The sequence below is a fragment of the Dysidea avara genome, chromosome 4 (assembly GCF_963678975.1).
Source record: "Dysidea avara chromosome 4, odDysAvar1.4, whole genome shotgun sequence".
NCBI lineage: Eukaryota > Metazoa > Porifera > Demospongiae > Dictyoceratida > Dysideidae > Dysidea > Dysidea avara.
Window position 1 is genome coordinate 7,102,311 of NC_089275.1, and position 18,877 is coordinate 7,121,187.

At 39.0% G+C, this 18,877-nt stretch overlaps 3 protein-coding genes across 3 annotated transcripts; 1 reads left to right on the plus strand and 2 right to left on the minus strand.

Annotated features, from left to right (window-relative positions):
* Window positions 1-8,694: 8,694 nt before the first annotated feature.
* LOC136253041 (uncharacterized) lies at window positions 8,695-10,211 on the plus strand. The gene is made up of 2 exons (XM_066045625.1): window positions 8,695-8,895; window positions 9,125-10,211. Exons 1-2 carry the CDS (start codon window positions 8,833-8,835, stop codon window positions 10,178-10,180), a joined length of 1,119 nt encoding a protein of 372 aa, XP_065901697.1. The 5' UTR covers window positions 8,695-8,832; the 3' UTR covers window positions 10,181-10,211.
* Window positions 8,779-11,498, minus strand: LOC136253040 (uncharacterized). The gene is made up of 2 exons (XM_066045623.1): window positions 11,242-11,498; window positions 8,779-11,191 (listed from the first exon to the last, which is right to left on the minus strand). The coding sequence occupies exons 1-2, from the start codon at window positions 11,479-11,481 to the stop codon at window positions 10,202-10,204; spliced, it is 1,230 nt and encodes a 409-aa protein (XP_065901695.1). The 5' UTR covers window positions 11,482-11,498; the 3' UTR covers window positions 8,779-10,201.
* A 204-nt stretch (window positions 11,499-11,702) lies between these two features.
* Window positions 11,703-17,005, minus strand: LOC136253490 (uncharacterized). Its single transcript, XM_066046165.1, has 6 exons — window positions 16,529-17,005; window positions 15,941-16,399; window positions 15,749-15,892; window positions 14,535-15,569; window positions 14,054-14,097; window positions 11,703-13,521 (listed from the first exon to the last, which is right to left on the minus strand). Exons 1-6 carry the CDS (start codon window positions 17,003-17,005, stop codon window positions 11,703-11,705), a joined length of 3,978 nt encoding a protein of 1,325 aa, XP_065902237.1.
* Window positions 17,006-18,877: the final 1,872 nt, after the last annotated feature.

The window sequence follows — 18,877 nt, forward strand, 5'->3', positions numbered from 1 at the left end:
GATAATGAGGTACATTATCATGATAGTAAAAATTTCATTATCGCACACCCCTACCTCGGCATGCCTTGGCCATAGCGACAGCAACCCCTTCAGCTTGTTTGTGACATATGATCTCTGGCTTCTGCTATCAAAGATTAGTCGCACATTCCTTGCCCCTTCTAGGTAATCAGGCTTAAAAACCTTGGTTTGAGCAGTCTGTAATAACAAGGCTGGTGTTTTCAAATTCCCATAATAAAGTGATGACGAACTTGCGGGTGACGATGAGGCAGACACTGAATTACTGGGTGTTGGAGCAGTCTGGGATGTTGGGGGGTTATCATGTGTAGTCAAGTCCTGAATGGACAGGAGGCTTAGGTGCTCGGTTGGTAGGTCGTGATGATGTTTCAGTATGGATACTGACATGGTACCTCCCATTACAGTTGTTGTATCTTAAACAAGATTGACAGTCATGACTCCAACATATGGTACTTTTTCAAACACACAAAGTATCTGCCTGATCTTCTAAGTACAAGTTTTCTTTCAGCCACACCAACCACTGTTGAACATGAAGCAGATGTATGTGGTTGACGAAAAAAACAACTAACAACTGAAGCACTGCCACCCCCGGCAGTAGTAGAAGGGGGTGGTCTAATTGGATTCTTGTTGAATTTCGTGCAAGCACCCAATGCTCTCTCCCTAGCTTTAATCTCGTCTTCGACAATTCTCATCAATATGTCTAATTCCCACTACTTGTCCTTCACTTTACGACTAACGATGAGGCACAGTTCAGGGGGAATCTTGTTCATTAGCACTGAAGTTAAGATGCTTCCATAAGAGTCAGATTCTATGCCTAGTGCCTTTAAGCCTCTGACTTTTGCTTCAATTGTGTCATACAAATGACGTAGAGCCTTTACATTGTACTGAGCTTCAATTAAGGTTTATCAGTGTGTTTATGTGCTTGGCTATTATTTGTTTTTTGTCGCCAAAACGTTTCTGCAATAGAGGAATAGCTTCTTCCTAATTTCCTGATGTGATTCTCAATCCAGATATTGCTTCAGCTGCTGATCTTTCTAGTAAGGAATTCAAATACTGAAACTTGTCAATTGAAGACAATTTGGCTTTTGATGTATAGAGGACTCTAAGGTATCCCAGAACGTGGACCACTTTGTCAAGTCACCATTGAACTCCTGTAAGGATAACTTTGGTAGTTTAACTCATGTCGAAGGTGCTGGTATAGTAGGTGATGTAGTAACAACTGATGGAGGTTCTGTGGCTGGCGTTTCCTTTGCTGCAATTGTACCTGTTGCATCAACGATTGCCCTCTGCACTTTCTCTTTGAACATTTCAGCTTGTTCAATTTCATTTTTCACCTCACCTTCCTCCACAGAATCAAGAATTTCACTATCAAGTTGAGTAACAGTCTCTAGCTTTTCTTCAAGTGCTGTCTTACACTGTTTCAGTTTAGTCAAGGTCGACTCCGGTTGCTAGGATTTTCTATCACCTCGTATATCTGTGTGACAGTCCTAGTGGCCAATGCTCGATGGCCTTTATGAATCTTCTTCTTAAGAGCTAGTATTTCCATCATAATCTTATTACCAAACAGTCTCTATACACTTTAATCAGTTCAATTGTATTGTAACAATCACAAGACCAGTAGTACAATTCAAGATCCAATTGACACCCACTTCAAATCTAGATGAACGAGGACAGCACACAAAATAACCGTTTAAATATAAAGAAGTCACTCGCCTTCTGGGATACCATTCACCCAGTACCAAGGATTTTGAGCTTCGGGTTACAAATTTTAATGGCAAGTTCTGTCAATAACAATAATCCACTTCAAAGACTTGGAATGGTATCCGTAGGTTGCTGGTTCATTGGTAAGGCTTGAAGGACCATGTAAAATACTAAATTTCATTCTACTCAAACTGCACTACTGGTTCGTGTCTGGCATGAGGTTCAACAGCTGTTCATCACGCAATGTCACAAGAGCACATGTGATACATGACATATTTCCTACAGTAGATATTCTGCAGTATGTAAGGGATGGTCCACAATTTTCTGCTTTTATGCAAGCGTACAAAGAGTACTCTTTTTTCTAGCACCCTCCCCCCCAGCCCAAAGTGTACCGTATGTTGACAAATGGACGTAACTATTGTATAGCAGAACAAACACATGGAAACCTTTTTTAATATTGCAAATTCATGTTTGGTATTTGTATTGTCTTTTAGGCATCTTATCATTTTGATGCTTTTGAAGCTGATACCCTGAAAGAAACATTCCTACACACAGTGGGCATTAATATCTGATGCACATTTGCAAATGTGTACATACACATCATAGAAACAGTTCTTGGCTATCTTCAACGTGTTCATACAAAACCATCCCAACACCGGCAATAGCAACAGTAGTACTAGTTTGTTGGGTATTCACCATAGTCAGAGGTGGACTGGAGTCAGGAGATGTGGGTACACTCTGCAGAGACAGGTTTTCTCTATAGGCAACCCACAACTACCACAACTATGTAGTGTAAACAAATTATAATCCAGCCTCCCATACCCAACAGTATTCCTAAACCCACAACAATACCTTCTGCAGGTAGAAAACAAAAGCAACATCAGTGTAGCTACAAGCTATTCAATTGTGACCGTTTATCATTGTTAATTGCTAGGCTAAGACTAAAGAGAAAGAAAAGTAAGTGCTGTTGTAAAAGTATATAAAGCCTGCAGTACGTGTTATTACGCTGATAACCGTCTTACCTGTAGATTCAATGAGCTTATCTTTCCTTTAGCTTATAAAGCTTCTTTTCATTGGTAGCTAACCCTAGTTACACTGTTTTCCAGAGTTTGCCGAAGCACAATTTCATCCAATCATATGTGTTGGCTTGGGCCCACGCATTAACAGCATCAGCTTGCTTTAGTCCACTGTTTATAATTGGACACTGAATAAGTAGCAGTAGAGGTTTACTACTAGAGCCTTATCCAACTTGGCCTTCTCACTACATTCAGATTTCTCGCCAATTCACATGATCGACATTTTAAAAAGTGTACATGTGATTTTACGCCCTCCCCTATAGCAAAAAAGCAGAAAATTGCGGACCACCCCTAAGTAAATACCTATATTAATGCTGACCAGCAACTACATAAACCAGCAAAAAAGTTGATGTAGAAAATTATGATAAATTGTGTGAGCAAGCATTTTGATGAGTAGCTAAAATTTAGGTGAAGTGTGCTTTTTCGTTTACGTATCTTCAATTACATGTTGTTGTCATTGTCTTCTTTGTTAGTTGTCTGTATTAATTGACAACTTCCTTAGAGGGGACAGACTTAGATACCACAAGTTAACACTATTTCAAGTGCTTACACTACTGTAAAAGCAAGTAGATACCTGTAGCTGTGATTATAAAATGATCACATAGGACCACACTTTTAAACAATTAGAACATGGTGACCATGCCCCTTAACAATCTAGCTGCTTTGCTGTAGAAAAAAAAACATGGCAATGATGCCCCTTGATCTGAATAAGACAAGCAGGGAGATCGAGAAATTTTAGTAAAGCAATAATAGCCACACACGTACAACATACAGTAGCTATGAAAAGTTTACAAACCAGTGCAATTAAATTAAATTTAAAAAATGAAGCAGGATCTAATGATAGAAAGTAGTAAAACTACACAAGATCTGAATGATGGTAGCTATTACAAAGCTATTAGGCACCGGCCGATTATGCCGGCATAATTTAAAGCATAATAGGTGGCCAAAAGCATCAAGCATAATGCCAGCATAATAGGGACGATGTTTGAAAAATTAATTAAAAGCGCAATAGGTTAGGTAATCCTAAGGCTGCAGCACATGTTGCTGTCAGACCTTCAGTGCTGGTCACTGTAAAGTGCTAATAATAATAATAATAATAATAATACGCGCGCCTGAAAGAAAGCAAATATTCACTGCCAATAGTATTATTAGTGCATTTTATCAAAAACACGTAATACAACTTATTAAACCGTTTCTTTGTTGGTTATTCACACTTTGCAGAAACAAGATCGAGATACTCTAATAGAACAGTCACTTACTCTAATAGAGCAGTCAGGAAAGGCTGATATACTCTAATAAAACAGTCACTTCTAGAGCATAATTTTGATTTTGAAAGCATAATTTTGAGCATAATAGGCTTAATTTTTGAGCAATGCTCATAAGCATAATAGGTAAAATTTCGGGCATAATAGGCCGGTGCCTAAAAGCTATGCACATGGGAAAATGCCTATATTGGCATTGCCAATGTACATAGGGATTACCTACAGATATATGCTGTAATACATGCAGCTACCACCACTGTTTCACTAGCTGGTATACAACTGCAATAGTGCTATAGTAAAGTATTAAAGACAAATTTAATGATCAACAAGGTAAAAACTAGATAGACACCCTCTCATTTACAAGGTAGTTCAGTACAGCTTCCCATAATCACTTTTGAACCTGAAAACTAAGTAACAGCATCTCATCATTAGCAACTCAGCTACATAGTTTACAGTACTAAAGTGATAAATGTGCTAACACAGAAGGACATGTTTAAGACTATAACATTTTTGAGCAAGTTTACTATTGAATGATGACACATGTACACTTGAATGTTATGTGCCCATGCAAAGATCAATACACAAGACTAAATGCTAAAATTTCCCCTACAGTGCCACAAATGTAAACCTTGGAGTCTACTTTCTTCAACCAAATACAATTAGACTGCATGGATTTATACTTTTTTAAATCCAAATAAGGCAGCCTATCTTGCTCCGTTGACTAAATAAGGACTGACAAACAATTATGAACAAATATGGAAATGCATGTCATTAGAACTCAATGTTTAAAAGACAGTTAAAATCAATGACATGTGGTGGTAGGTATAGTTGGATGAAGAAGTTCGCAGCATTTTATGCCCTTTTAGTGACAGCTCTACTGGATCAAGTTGCCAATGCCAATCACGATCCTACAAAGTATGGATTTGAATTAGATCATCCTGGAACCTCATGTGCTGATATACATGAGAAGAACCCAGCTAGTCATGGCAAGTTTAAATCATATGTAATCAAAACAAACGCAATACATGTTGCCTACTGTGATATGAGCTTAGAGTGTGGTAGTCACAAGGGAGGTTGGATGAGGATTGCTGATCTGGACACTAAAAGAGATAACTGTCCACCAGGATGGATCAAAAACAGTGGGTACAATTCTTTATGTACAGGAGGCTCAGCTGCTGGCTGCTACTCTGCCCACTTCACAACTGATGGTACAAAGTTCAGCCGAGTGTGTGGTATGATGAAAGGGTACCAAAAGGGAAGCATGGATGGGTTTTACCCATACGGCCATGCTGCATTTGGTTACGAAGGTTACAAACCACCAGTCACTGTATCAACATCACTTGATGGTATCTATGTTGATGGGGTATCTATTACATATGGTCATCCTCGCAAGCATATATGGACTTATGTCGTAGGAGTGAGTGAAGATTATGATTATAAAACATACAACCATTTCAACTGTCCTTGTGCCAAGTACCCTGGAACAACTCCTCCCCCATATATTGGTAATGATTACTACTGTGAATCAGGTAATGCTGGGAGGTGGGAGAATACACTCTATTCTGGTGACCCATTGTGGGATGGCAACAAATGTCCCCATGAAAACAACTGCTGCAACTGGCCAGGAATGCCATGGTTCTTTCAACAGCTACCTGTAAAAGAGAGTGAGTCCAGTATTGAAGTGAGAATTTGTAATGATGAAGGTTTTGCTAATGAAGGTGTAGCAATAGAACAGTTACAGCTTTATATACAGTAACCAGTAGTTAACTGTATACTTGTACTGCACATGCTTAGAAACACTTGAATATATTTATTGGTTACCTGTTGTACACATTAAATTTTACTTATCAACTTGTACGTATATCTATTTGTCCACACTTAACACATCCACATACTGTATTGTAAGGAGGGACTTTTCACCATGAATGGATGAATGGATAGCCACACCAATGCACCACACATGTGCACCACAGTCAGTCATACTACAGTCAGTCATACCACAGTCACTCAGTTGTTCTGACTGCTTTCATAGGTGGATTTCTAGAGACGTGTGCTGACCACACTGGTATCCTGAAATGTCACTGGTCAACTGGAACACAAGGCTAAAGGCACGGACACCCTAGGCCATACAGTTATCCAGATATCTTGTAAATGTATTTCTTTAGAGCATGTCAGAAGGCATTGGGATCCATATAAGGCTGGAGACTCCATGCGACCTGCTAAGCTATTTTCTCATACATAGAGTATCTACCATATATAACAGTGGGACAAAGAATTGGCAAATTCGTGCACACTTATCTGCTAAATGTAAGGAAGTGCATTTATGCTACATAATTTGGAAGGAAACACTTCTGTGAACAGATTCCTTCCAAATGTAATAAGGATCTTGATAACATCCATTATTAATATTATTATTTAATTGTAATACAAGCAATAATAATCTTACAATTTTTTAACAGAATTTTTTTTTTACGAATTGCCACTATCAAAATTAAAAATTTCATTTTTTCGGAATCTTTTATGCGTTTACAATACTCAAACAATGCAATTTTAATCAAGCTGCAAAATCTCAAGGGGAAAGTGTGTATGCTCACACTATTGATTACATCTAATTAATAGAAGTTCCTTGTCAGTTAGCCCAGGAGCCCACAAGCACCATAAGGTGCGTTGCGGTCCTGTATGGGCTCCTACTTTGCCTGTTATACTAAACAGCCTATCAACGGGTGTAGATGATGCTGGTATACGCAATTAGAAAATTTGACATTTGGTAGAGACTTCTTAGCTGAAGCCATTTAATGCTACTGTCACTGATGGTAAATTTGTTGCAAAATTGAATAGGTTCATTTGCCTATTTGGTAATCAACATCAAAGGGAATGTGAATCCATACTCCATAGGCTTAAAGTGTAGTGATAAGTTACGCATAGTGGAAGTCATACTCATAATTATGGAATAGTCATTTGATTTTTTTGATCAAACTATTTGAAAGTAATTTAAGTACTAAGAAGTATTTAAATGCAAACATGTACAACCAGTTCCAAACCATAAATACAATTACAAATACTTGTGTATTTGACCCAAAGTCTGAAGAAGGCTTATGTAGATAACACACGCTCATTTGTTTAAAAATGGCTAGTAGACCCGCTTGCACTCCTTAAGTATGGGCCTACACATAACTTGGTAACTATGCAAACACTTCTGTAACTGTTAATACGGCACATCAACAGGTTCCATGCAGTTTAATAACCTACTTGAAGCAACATTTTGCAGAATATACTGTTTGTGGTCATCAAGTTATGTAGTTAAAATTTATCACAATTGCACTTTAATAGAGTGCATCTTCCAATAATATATACACATATATATACCACTTTAGCATGGGCATTCAAAGGCGCCGCTCGGTGTTTAACGTGCATATTTCCCGGGAAATATCATGGGAAAGCGGTTTGCCAATGACTTTGATACCCAGCCAGTTCAAAGAATCGATGCACTTTGACTCGTTATATTGAGCGACATAGAGCTTTGTATTGTGGGGCTCGTTTTTGAAGTAGTTGCTAAGCTTAGTACATAGGCTAAGATAGACTAGTTGGTTGTTACTAAAGGATAATGAAGGTATAAAATAATCGTTTGGGCAATTGTGGATGCATATTTCTACCAACGCGTATCAGCAAGAGTTAATAATAGTGGAGGGAGAGTGTCTAACACTGCATAGGCCTGTAAAAAATGATCCTGAGAAATTCAAAGGGATTCTTTCTGTAAAACTCTGTAATTTGTAGTATTCTCCATAGGTGAAGATTGTTTCAATCATCACATTTCTTTGTTCTCTCAGTGTGCAATCATCACATTACCTTGTTCTGCCTGTGTGAACATTTTACACATCTGAAGGAATCCCTTTGAATTTCTCAGGATCATTTTTTACAGGCCTATGCAGTGTTAGACACTCTCCCTCCACTATTATTAACTCTTGGTATCAGCCTTTGAACAGACCACGGAACAGCAAAGCTACTACTGCTACATTGAAATAGGTCAGTCCTAAGTACTTAACTTAATATAATAACTTACTTACTGTCCCAATAGTGAAGTTAGTTGGCTTAACTTAGTACAAAAATGATAACAATATAAACTCAATCCCACAATCGCAAGTTTTCTAACAGCAAAGCATAATAACGTATTAATGACGTTTTAATGTATGGACAATGTTTTAATGGCTATTAGCCCACGCTTTTAAAACCACAATCGATTTTCAGATGCTACTGTATAAAACAAACGGGATGAATTCTTGTTAGTTCTTTCACCGATTAGGTGAGTGCGCACCAAGTGATATGTAGTAGTTGTAACATGGGCACGAGTGATTTGCCTGAAATATACACACGAGCACGAGGGCGCAGCCCGAGTGCGAGTGTGTATATTTCAGGCAAATCACAAGTGCCCATGTTACAACTAATTAGTCTGGCGGCGCCCGCCCCTTCGCATGGAGTAAGGGTCTGGTATGCTTAGTATCACCGAGTTGTACCGGATTACCAAAAACTGGTGCAACCAATCAAATCGTAGAAAACATAATCAGTGCATTTTTCAATGATGACGTAAAAGATCGGTCACCATGAGTATTATTAACGATATTGAATCTGAAGCGAGCTTGTTAGGTTATCGTAGAGTGAAGGATGAACAGCTGCGAGTGGTTACCAATGTGGTAAGCGGGAAAGACGTATTCGCTGTGCTACCAACTGGTTATGGCAAAAGCCTTTGTTTTGCTCTATTACCCGGCGTGTTTAACCGTTTGATGGGAGTACCGATGTCCATTGTGGTTGTACTGAGTCCGTTGATCGCCATCATGAAAGATCAGGTTAGACTAAAAGTTTTAACTCACTGCATGGGTAGAACAGGCATGGCACGCAGCCATTTTTTATGTTGATTTGCATACCAGTTTCGTATACCCCCATACAGTTAGTACTGCAAGTGCTTTGTTCTGTACTGTATACAAAAATGTTGTGTATATGTGTAATGACACAAATGTTATTGTTGTAACACTCAATTTTCATCAATAAAATGATCGTCTTTCCTTTGTTATACAGGTTACACGTTTCTCTTCACAAGGAGTTCCAGCAGCCTTCATATCAGGAGACCAAGATGATGGGGATGTTATTCAGGGAGTGATTGATGGCCACTATAGGATCGTGTTTTTTACACCTGAGATATTACTGTTAACCAGACGATGGCGAGGGCTATTGTCGTCTCCTGTATATGCAGAGCACTTGCGTGTCTTGGTCATAGATGAGGCACACACAGTTAAAAAGTGGGGTGAAACTTTTCGTCAGACAATGCTGCGTATTCATGAAGTACGATCTTTGGTGCCAGCATCAGTACGCATGCTAGCTCTGACTGCCACTGCTACTACAGCCGTTCGAGAAGATGTCAGCAAGATTTTGGGAATGAGGAACCCTTTAATTGTGGCAGTGTCACCTTGCAAACCTAATATGATTTATTATGTTAGAAAAAGTGACAGTATAGAAGAGGCATTTTTCACAATGGCTGATAAACTACGTAGGTTGAGATGCAGGTTCCCTAGAACGATAATTTATTGCCAAAAACATAGTTACTGTGGCAAGTTATGTCGATACTTTAAAAAGGTGATGGGTAATGAGTTCAATGAACCTTTGGATGCACCTGATCTACCACAATTTAGACTTGTGGGTATGTTCCACAGCTGTACTTATCCATGGATAAAAGACACCATACTGAAGATGTTTTGTGCACCATCATGTCTCCGAGTAGTCATAGCAACTGTGGCATTTGGAATGGGTGTGGATTGTCAAGATGTAACACAAGTAATCCACTTGGGACCACCAGAGAGTACTGACTCTTACATACAGGAAACAGGACGTTCAGGAAGAAGTGGCTCGTTGTCACTTGCACTGTTAATGCAAGTCAAGGGAATGACAATCCACGACATGGATACAAGCATAAAGCAGTATGTGGTTAACACTGACCAGTGTCGACGCCAAATTCTTTTTGAAGCCTACGAAGGGTATAGCTACAATGCAAGTACTCCATGCACATGCTGTGACGTATGTGTCAAAACTTGTCGTTGTACACATTGTGAAACTGTCAATGAATTATTTTGTGTTTAATGCACTCTAAATGTACCTGTGTCACTTAAAATACCGCTTCTTTATGTGATCTTTCAACCACTTCTTGACTTTTTTTCTAGGCTGTAAGCGTAGGATGCATCTTGGCTTAGGAAAGGTTTTGTGTGTTCTGCCATCAATAAATTCAAAAACTTGATGTGTCTTCAGTTCTTTTATTATAGTGTTCAATTCCCTTTTACAAGAGGGTGGACGATGAACTTCACTAGTATTATCCAAATGATTATCTTTATCAAACTGGGAAAGCATATTATGCAGAGTCCCCAGAGCTTTTGAAGATCTAACTATCGCCTCTTCAGTTTTATTTCCACCAATACCTTTGATTATGTCCTTCAAAAGCCGGTTAAGATGTTCTTGGTGCAAATCTAAAGGAATGTTTCGTCCCCTAATTCCGTGGGTGTTGACAAATCGACACCACAATAGCTGTTCAGCTTTGATAGGAGGCAAATCAAAATAGTACTGACATAACATGTTGAATGCTTCATAACAATAGTTTTTTCTTCCAGAGTTTCTGAACACAGGGAGCAAGTAACGCCAGCATTCTAGAACTCTCTCACCATCCCCCTCTTTAATAGCATCTTTAAAATTCAAATAAAAACATCCAATACTAATAAAATGCCTGGTGTAATCATACACATAATCACTAGTATTGGTTGGTGTTGGTGGGTTAAGTGAAAAGTCAACATATTCAGCAACAAACAATTTGCTAACTTCCATCAAAACTTCCTTTCTTTCTTCATCAGTTTTAGTCCATAGCAACTCAGGGGATGCAATTATGGCACTATCTGGTTCGCTATCAATACTGGACATGTGCAACAAATGCAGAGCTCCTTGTATTACATAAGCAGTTATCACAATTTCTAAAAAATCATCTACTGCATTAAAATTGGACTTTGGATTCTTCGGGACATTTTTGTAATTAATCAGATTTTTTAACTGATACAGGGTACCATGTTCTCCTGCAGACTGCTCTTTATAAAAATACTTCCATATAACCTGCAAATTTACATAACATATAGCATTATAATCCATGTTAGCAAGCTTACTTCAGCCAACACAACTCTGGCATGCCAATCCTCGACCACAGGGATCAGACCTTCCATTCTTTTGGACACTGAACAACCATCAGCCATTGCTACTTGAGATCCACGTGCTCGAGCAACAGTCAATTGGTCTCCACCAAAGAGAATTGGGTGGCACTCAGTTTTCACAACTTGTACTACATCATTGATGCTTGGCACCAACACATCTGCTGTGTGCTCAACAATTGGCACATACTGGTGCATATGGTTAACAATTTTGATCATCTCATCGCTAGGGATGAGTCTATTTTGCTTTTTTTCTCACCTATTTTTCTTTCCAGCAATTCTTTTTTTACCTACCTATTTTGCTCAATATTTTGCTTGTCAACAATCTATTTTGCTCCATAGTTGGTGTACAATGTAATAATAATAATTACATGTAATAATCAATAAGCACTGTTTACATACACTATGGTGTTTAGATATTAGTGATTGTATCTTAGCATGATTGATGCCTCCATATAATCCTTTAGTGAATTTCCTTGTAGGTCACCAAATCCTGAATTCAATAGTGAGAACACCCTTTCTGCAGCAGCCGAGGAGGGCTGTATGGTCAAGACCTTCTTTACAGCATTTGACCATAAAGGCAAATCAGTTGCATTGAGCTTCCACCATTCCAGAGCAGCAAGTTCATCACTAATACCATCCGCCTTAGCTACATAAGAAGGAAGTTCAGCCTTCAAATTTTCAAGCTCGTCATCCTTAAAGAAGGGAACAACCTGCAATGCATTTACATGAGAAACATCTGGCTTAAGCATTACTATCTTGTGCGGATTGAAAACTCTCACAGCCTTAAAAACTAAAATTTGCTCCTTTAAGGAAGAATCTAGCAGTTCTTGAAAGTAATCTAGAGCTGGTTGCATACAGCTTCGAGCATAGCTGCGATGCCTCTGCTGTGCAGTTGATTGAGTAGTGATACTGCGAATAACAGCTTCAGTGTTTGGAGTATGAGCTGCCCTGACTGCTGCAACAACAGTCTGTACTATTTCATAAGCTGTGAAACTCAGTGGCCCATCTCCTTCAAGGTTATATGTAGCCTTAACAAACACCTCCCCCCAATCAATAACAGCAGCAAGCTCAAGCTTTAAGTGTTCAAGCTTTTCACGGTCAGTTAAAATAGCTAGTAACTTTGGACGAGATGCAGGGCCTAAGTCTGTATTTTCACTTAGGAATGGTTCGATATCACCAAACTGGAGCATTATTTGCTTAAAAATTTCCCATTTGCTCCACCACCTGGTAGCACTATACGATGCCATTGCCTTTCCTGTTTGTTGTTTCCATAGAAATTTGGCTTTAATGCTATGTGAAAAAAGTGCTAGCCAATTACCAATAAACTCAGTCAGGGTTGGTACTTTGAAGTGCTCTCCAACACGATCAAAAGCATGGCTGAAGCATCCAATATCTATTACATTAGGGTAAACAATCTTCAATGTCCTCATTGCTACACTGTTAACAGATGCTCTATCTCGCATAGCAGCAATAAGATGGCTGGAAGAAATGCTGTAGAACACTGAAAGCACTTGTACCAATTCGTGTGCAATTTCTTCCCCAGTGAGAGATTTTGAAAGCAGTTGGATAGCTAGAAGCTGCTGTTGAATTTCAAAAGAATCATTTACAAAGCGCACTAAGACTGCTAATGCCTCTCCACTATGAGAGGTACCATCAAAAATGACACTCAAGAACTGACCCTGGAGTGATTGCTTAATACGTGCCTTTTCTTCTTCTAAAATAAAAGGAATAAGGTCAAACATAAATCTGCGATCTGTAAGGCGATAGCCTGTCTCCTCAAAAAGACTACGAAACTGGTCAACCTTACTTAGTGGTACACCCGCTTGAAGAAATGTTTTGACCACTTTGACTCGGAAAACCTGCTGTTGTTCCGGAAGAGTCTCACCTCGCCCATGAGCTTCTGCATTATACCTTTGCAGAGATTGTGCAATGTCTGAGTCTTTAACATTCCTTTGTTGCAGCTTTTTCTTTCCATTAGCATGTTTAGTAGATTTTAAGTGATACTCAATACTGCTCTTTTTGAGGGGTAACTCTTCCCGGCATCCTTGGCAAAAAAGCTTTCCAGTAGCTACAGTAAAGGGTTCCTTGGAATATTCGGTTACTCTTTGCTGGGGCTTGATCGTTTTTGGGTTGCTCTGCGAATTCGAATGTAATGCTCTCTTCCTGCCAGCTGGTGGATTTTTGGCAATTTTTCTCTTACGAGAGAAGTCAGATGCACTTGGTGCCTTTAGCACACTAAGCAAGGACACTCCACTAGACGTTGGCGTCGTTGAGTTGCTGGCACTTCCGGTAGAACGAGTCCTCGAAGTTGTACTAGTCGAAGTTGTTGTAACATCTGACTCGCGAGACGATTCACGGTCATCATCATTACTAACAATGCTAAGACTGTCATCTACTTCACTAACATCGCTTTCAGCACTTGAACTGTAGTCAATGCGTTCTATCACATCCATTGTAGACACTATTTCACACGTGATTATTCGCTAACATGTATTGTGGGTTCGCCTTCGGGTCAAAGTTCAGCTAGAGCCATACTCATTTAACGTACGAGTGTTAAACGTAGCTATGGTAAGTTGTTACTTGTGTTAGTTATGCAGTTACATTCACACTGTCTGAAACAGATCTGAGATTAACAAATTTTGCTTATTTTGCGCCTATTTTGCTCGATTTTGCTCCTATTTTGCTCCTATTTTGCCAGCATTTTGCTTGTTGCTCTTGTATTCCTATTATTCCAATAATTTTGCTGGCGAAATCGACGCATCCCTACTCATCGCCTTTGTTTTCGTTAAGTAATAAAACACCCAATGGCACCTGCAAGACACATAGTATTGTAGTACTGTATGTCCAAGTTGAGCTGAGTTCCCAAACATACAACTCATTGATGGATTTACACAAGTTCTTGAAATTTGGCTTAATTGCAGTACTGATAGACCCACCAAAACTATTTCAATTGCAGTACTGATAGACCCACTAAAAATATTTCAATTTTTTCCACTCCAAAACGAGACAACATTATTTCTGAACAATAAATTTTAGCCATGTATTTCTTAAGCCAGTAAAGTCCATAGTCTGTTACGACCCTTTCCTCAACTTATGACGGAACTAAACTGTACATGCCTGCTTTTGGCACTATTATTGTCACCACTATTCCATTTTTTTTCATTTTTAGCTGCTTTCTCAAGGCTCAGCTCTACATGTACATACTTACACACTATAGCATAATTATAGACAATTATTATACTGCTTACCACTTCTGATTTCAAACTCATCTCCTCATAATGTTTGTGGTCCTTGTGCCATGTAGCAACATCAGCTACAGCAAACTTAAAGAATGGTATGTTTGCTGCTAGAATGCGTGACACAATCACAGAAAAATCTGAGAGCAATGTATGATCAGTATTAGTGTTGGGTAATAACTCCTTAGCTATTTTTGATGAGTTGTTATGGCACAATTGTTTTGGGACTGTCTCCAACTCACTAAAATCGATCCTGTCACGGACTGCTAAAAACTGGAAATAGTGGAGCGACTGATTGTGAAGATGTGCACCAGCACGCATATACCTACTCTTAATAGAAATGTCTATGTTGTCCCCCATAAGTTTGTAATTGTTGATGGGATTGACAGTTCTTTCATCAACAGTGGCAGCATCAGGAACCCCAAAAATCAGAACTGTATCATCATTGGTGGGATCCCTAGAAATTGTTTCTTCATTTCTGGTAGCAGTGCAAATGGGATCCGTAGAAATCAGAGCTGTTTCATCATCCCTGGTCGTAGCGCTACTGCAAATGTGATCCGTAGAAATCAGAACTGTTTCATCACCCCTGGTAGTAGTAGTGCTACTGAAAACGAGATCCGCAGAAATCAGAACTGTTTCATCACCCCTGGTAGTAGTGCTACTGCAAATGGGATCCGTAGAAATCAGAACTGTTTCATCACTCCTGGTAGTAGTACTAGTAGTGCTACTGAAAATGAGATCCGCAGAAATCAGAACTGTTTCATCACCCCTGGTAGTAGTGCTACTGCAACTGGGATCCGTAGAAATCAGAACTGTTTCGAACTCTTCATTAGTAAATGGAGAACATAAAGATTCATCAATTGCCAATTCTGGTGCGTCATCTTGTGAACCAACTGAAATATCATCAAAGTCACACACTTCGTTATCAGTTAAAATAGAATATGTTGGTCCTTCTTCTGATTGGTCTGAATCACAGTCTGATTCATCAGAACTACTGGAGAACACACATGTTCCAGGCATATCACACATTTCTGCAATGGCATCCACCTAAAGAAACAATGATATGAATGACACCATAATTATATAAAAGTTAAGATTTAGCCAATTGTTAAACAGTTTATGATATTGTGGCTATTCCAATTGAATTTGCCCCACTAAGGCATACAGAAATACTTGGGTCACGTAACAAGATAATTGTTGAGGCTTATGCAAACTACCATACATACTTCTTGTTGGTCTTCTAATGTGGTAGCCAAAGCTTTTCTCCACTTCAGTACTTGATTATCAAAATCCTCTCCTAATGATTTGACCAGTGTTACTGTCACTTGGTGAGACAAACAAAGATTGAGCCTTTGTAGACGTTGAAATACCTGTTGAATTATAGCAGACTAGCTAAAGCAAACAAGTCACTATAATACCTGTTTGCTAGCATGACCACTGTAAAGAATTAGGGAGATGATTCTTTGCACCAAACTCATTTTGAAGTATCTGTGTTTAGTGATGATAGCTATACACATACCAATCACTGCATTGGTATTGATCCTCTGGCCCTTGGTGCTTGTACAAACTTTCAAAATGTACAATAAAACTGGGGCTTTTGATTCCAATTCTGACATCAGTTGATCCCAGGAAAACTGGTTCAGAGCCTCATTGGTTTTCTGGTACAGCATATTACTTTCTTTAGTAGAACATAAGGCTTTCAACTCGGATTTAATCAGTCTGGCTAACTGCTCCAAAAGAAACCTTCTGGTAATTGTGTCTTTTATGCACTCCTGGGCAATAACTTTTCTACAGCCTCTTCCTACAGCCTTACCAATCCTTTTCCATCGTGGTGTAAGATAGTAAGACTTTGGCCGTTTTTTGTATTTCACACCAACCTTTAAAAACAACAACACATGCATGTATAGCACTTTCAAAGTTCATACTATACTTGCTACATATAAATAAGTATACAATTCAAAGTACCCCGATATCATTAACATAATTATAATGTGCAACCCACAAACCATCACAGCTGGAGACTCTCCACATTCACTAGCAACTCCAACTGGTTTTAAACAAAGCCTTTTGGGCACTGGGGAACTGAGTCGACTGCAAGAAGGTGTGTTCTGACAGTTCCCATTGTCACATGTACATGGCACTTCGTTATCTTGAGCTTCCATGTTCTCTATTAAACACAAACTACCGTTGTTCTGCACAATATCTAAAGCTTTTGAAAGAGGCCCTTTCAACTTCTTTATTAAGTTCACACATCTGTTAAAAGTGCTAAAACATTTTCTGCACATTTTGCCATTGTACTTGTACACCAAGTCCAAAATCACGAGTTCTTCATGAAATAAACCACGATTCTCCAGCTCCTCACTACAAAGGTCAGACCACAATGGAACGACAACACGAGACTTCTCTGTCTGTAACAAGCGGTTTCCATTCGCGGAGGAAATATCGATACCACAGGCTAAGCAATAGACTTCCGTTACCGCCATTTTTCTTACGTAATTCACATAAATTAAAATTCCACCAGAACAACTCGGTGATACTAAGCATACCAGACCCTTACTCCATGCGAAGGGGCGGGCGCCGCCAGACTAACAACTAATATATTCCACTTGGGTGAATCACCTGCAAGTGTACATGGAAACTGCAGGAATACTTTGCGAGTGTATTTATATGGGACCATGTGACTTTCGATTGTGGATAACGTCTTATTAGCAACGACAAGGCACTGCTGAGAGACCGAACGTAAGTGTATCGTCACGGGCATGCAGATCGCTTCGATTGTGGGTACGCAATTAAACACAAGAAGCTAAAATACGAGCTGAACAGCTCATAATGAAGCTTAATTAAGTGCACTATAAAGTACTTACTATACTAGCCATGAATAAACTAAAGCAGTGAATATGTTTACCGCGCTATAATGGCCTAGCCAATTAAGCACCACGCCCAGTCACTACGTGTGTGTGACATCGCACCAGGTGTCAAAACGGCAATGTAAAGACGATTCAACTACACTAAAGTACTTACTTTACTAGCCATGAATAAACTAAAGTAGTGAATACTATTAACACTAATGGCCAAATCAATTAAGCGCTACACCCAGTGTCTGTGGGACATCACCACGTGACTATTGAATGTAATATGTTTAATATAAACTAACCTGTGACCTTCTTCATTAAAACAATGAACTATCTTCTTCCCCAAGTCCATGATCTATGCCTTGGCTCACTTTACAAAAACTAAAACCCACTATCGATCCTGTGAAGTGTCGCTATATTAAAGGAGAGGAGATCACACAGTTTCATCAAAGAAATCAAATGATTTCTGAGAATGCTTGGAATACATTAATGAGAATAGGAGGTAGTATATACAAGTTATATCACTCCTAGGAGGGATATAACTTGTATGTACTACCTCCTATTCTCGTTACTGCATTCCTGAGCACTGCTAGCATTGCTATTATACCACTTATACACCTTCTCTTCCCTTTGAAGTGAGGTGTGAAAGTGGTATATATATCACTTATACCATGGCTGCTTGGGATTTTGCTGACATATACACCCGCAGCCCTCGGGCTTTGGGTGTATATATCAGTAAAATCCCTCGCAGCCGTGGTATAACTATTAAATATATATATAGGCAATCTCTTTTGTAGCTAGCCTAAATCATGTGTAGTATAAGTTGGTGCACCTTAAGGTTACAATACATGGGCGAGCCAAAATTACAAAATATCAGAGAAAGGATAAATAATTTCAAAAACTGTGTTGTGGTAGCAATACAACTATTTGTACTTGTTTGTTTTTACTGCAGAACAACATCTGTTCTTGGGTATGTGGTCCACGATTCCATGGGAATGAACTCTACCAAAGTATAGACCAAACATTATAACAAAAAACATCCCCAAGTGCTAACCAAGCAACATTACATGGTTTTAGACTATGGTACAGCTCATTTATAAGGTTACTAAATCACTTAGTCACCTGACATGCTCATTTAGTCACCTACACATGTTCATTTAGTAACCCGCCCTCAAGCAATTTTGTACATGATAAATAATTATAACATGAAAGGCACACTGCAGTACTTGATAATACTGTAATACTCTTCTTATCGTGTTCCGCAAATAATTCTGGACAAATAGTAGGCTAAGCAGCATATCTACCGTAGCTCTAGCCGTTACTCTGGTTACCAGTCAAATAATTGTTTTGTGGGAGCTGTAAGGACTTCAGGAAGAAACCATTCTGGTGTTCTGCACTGCTCTTTCACCCCACACTCATGCTCTGGCTATAAAGGTACTTACTTTAAACCATAGTCTAAATAAGTTAGACACCGCAACCAATGGGAACTAAGTGATTTAGTAA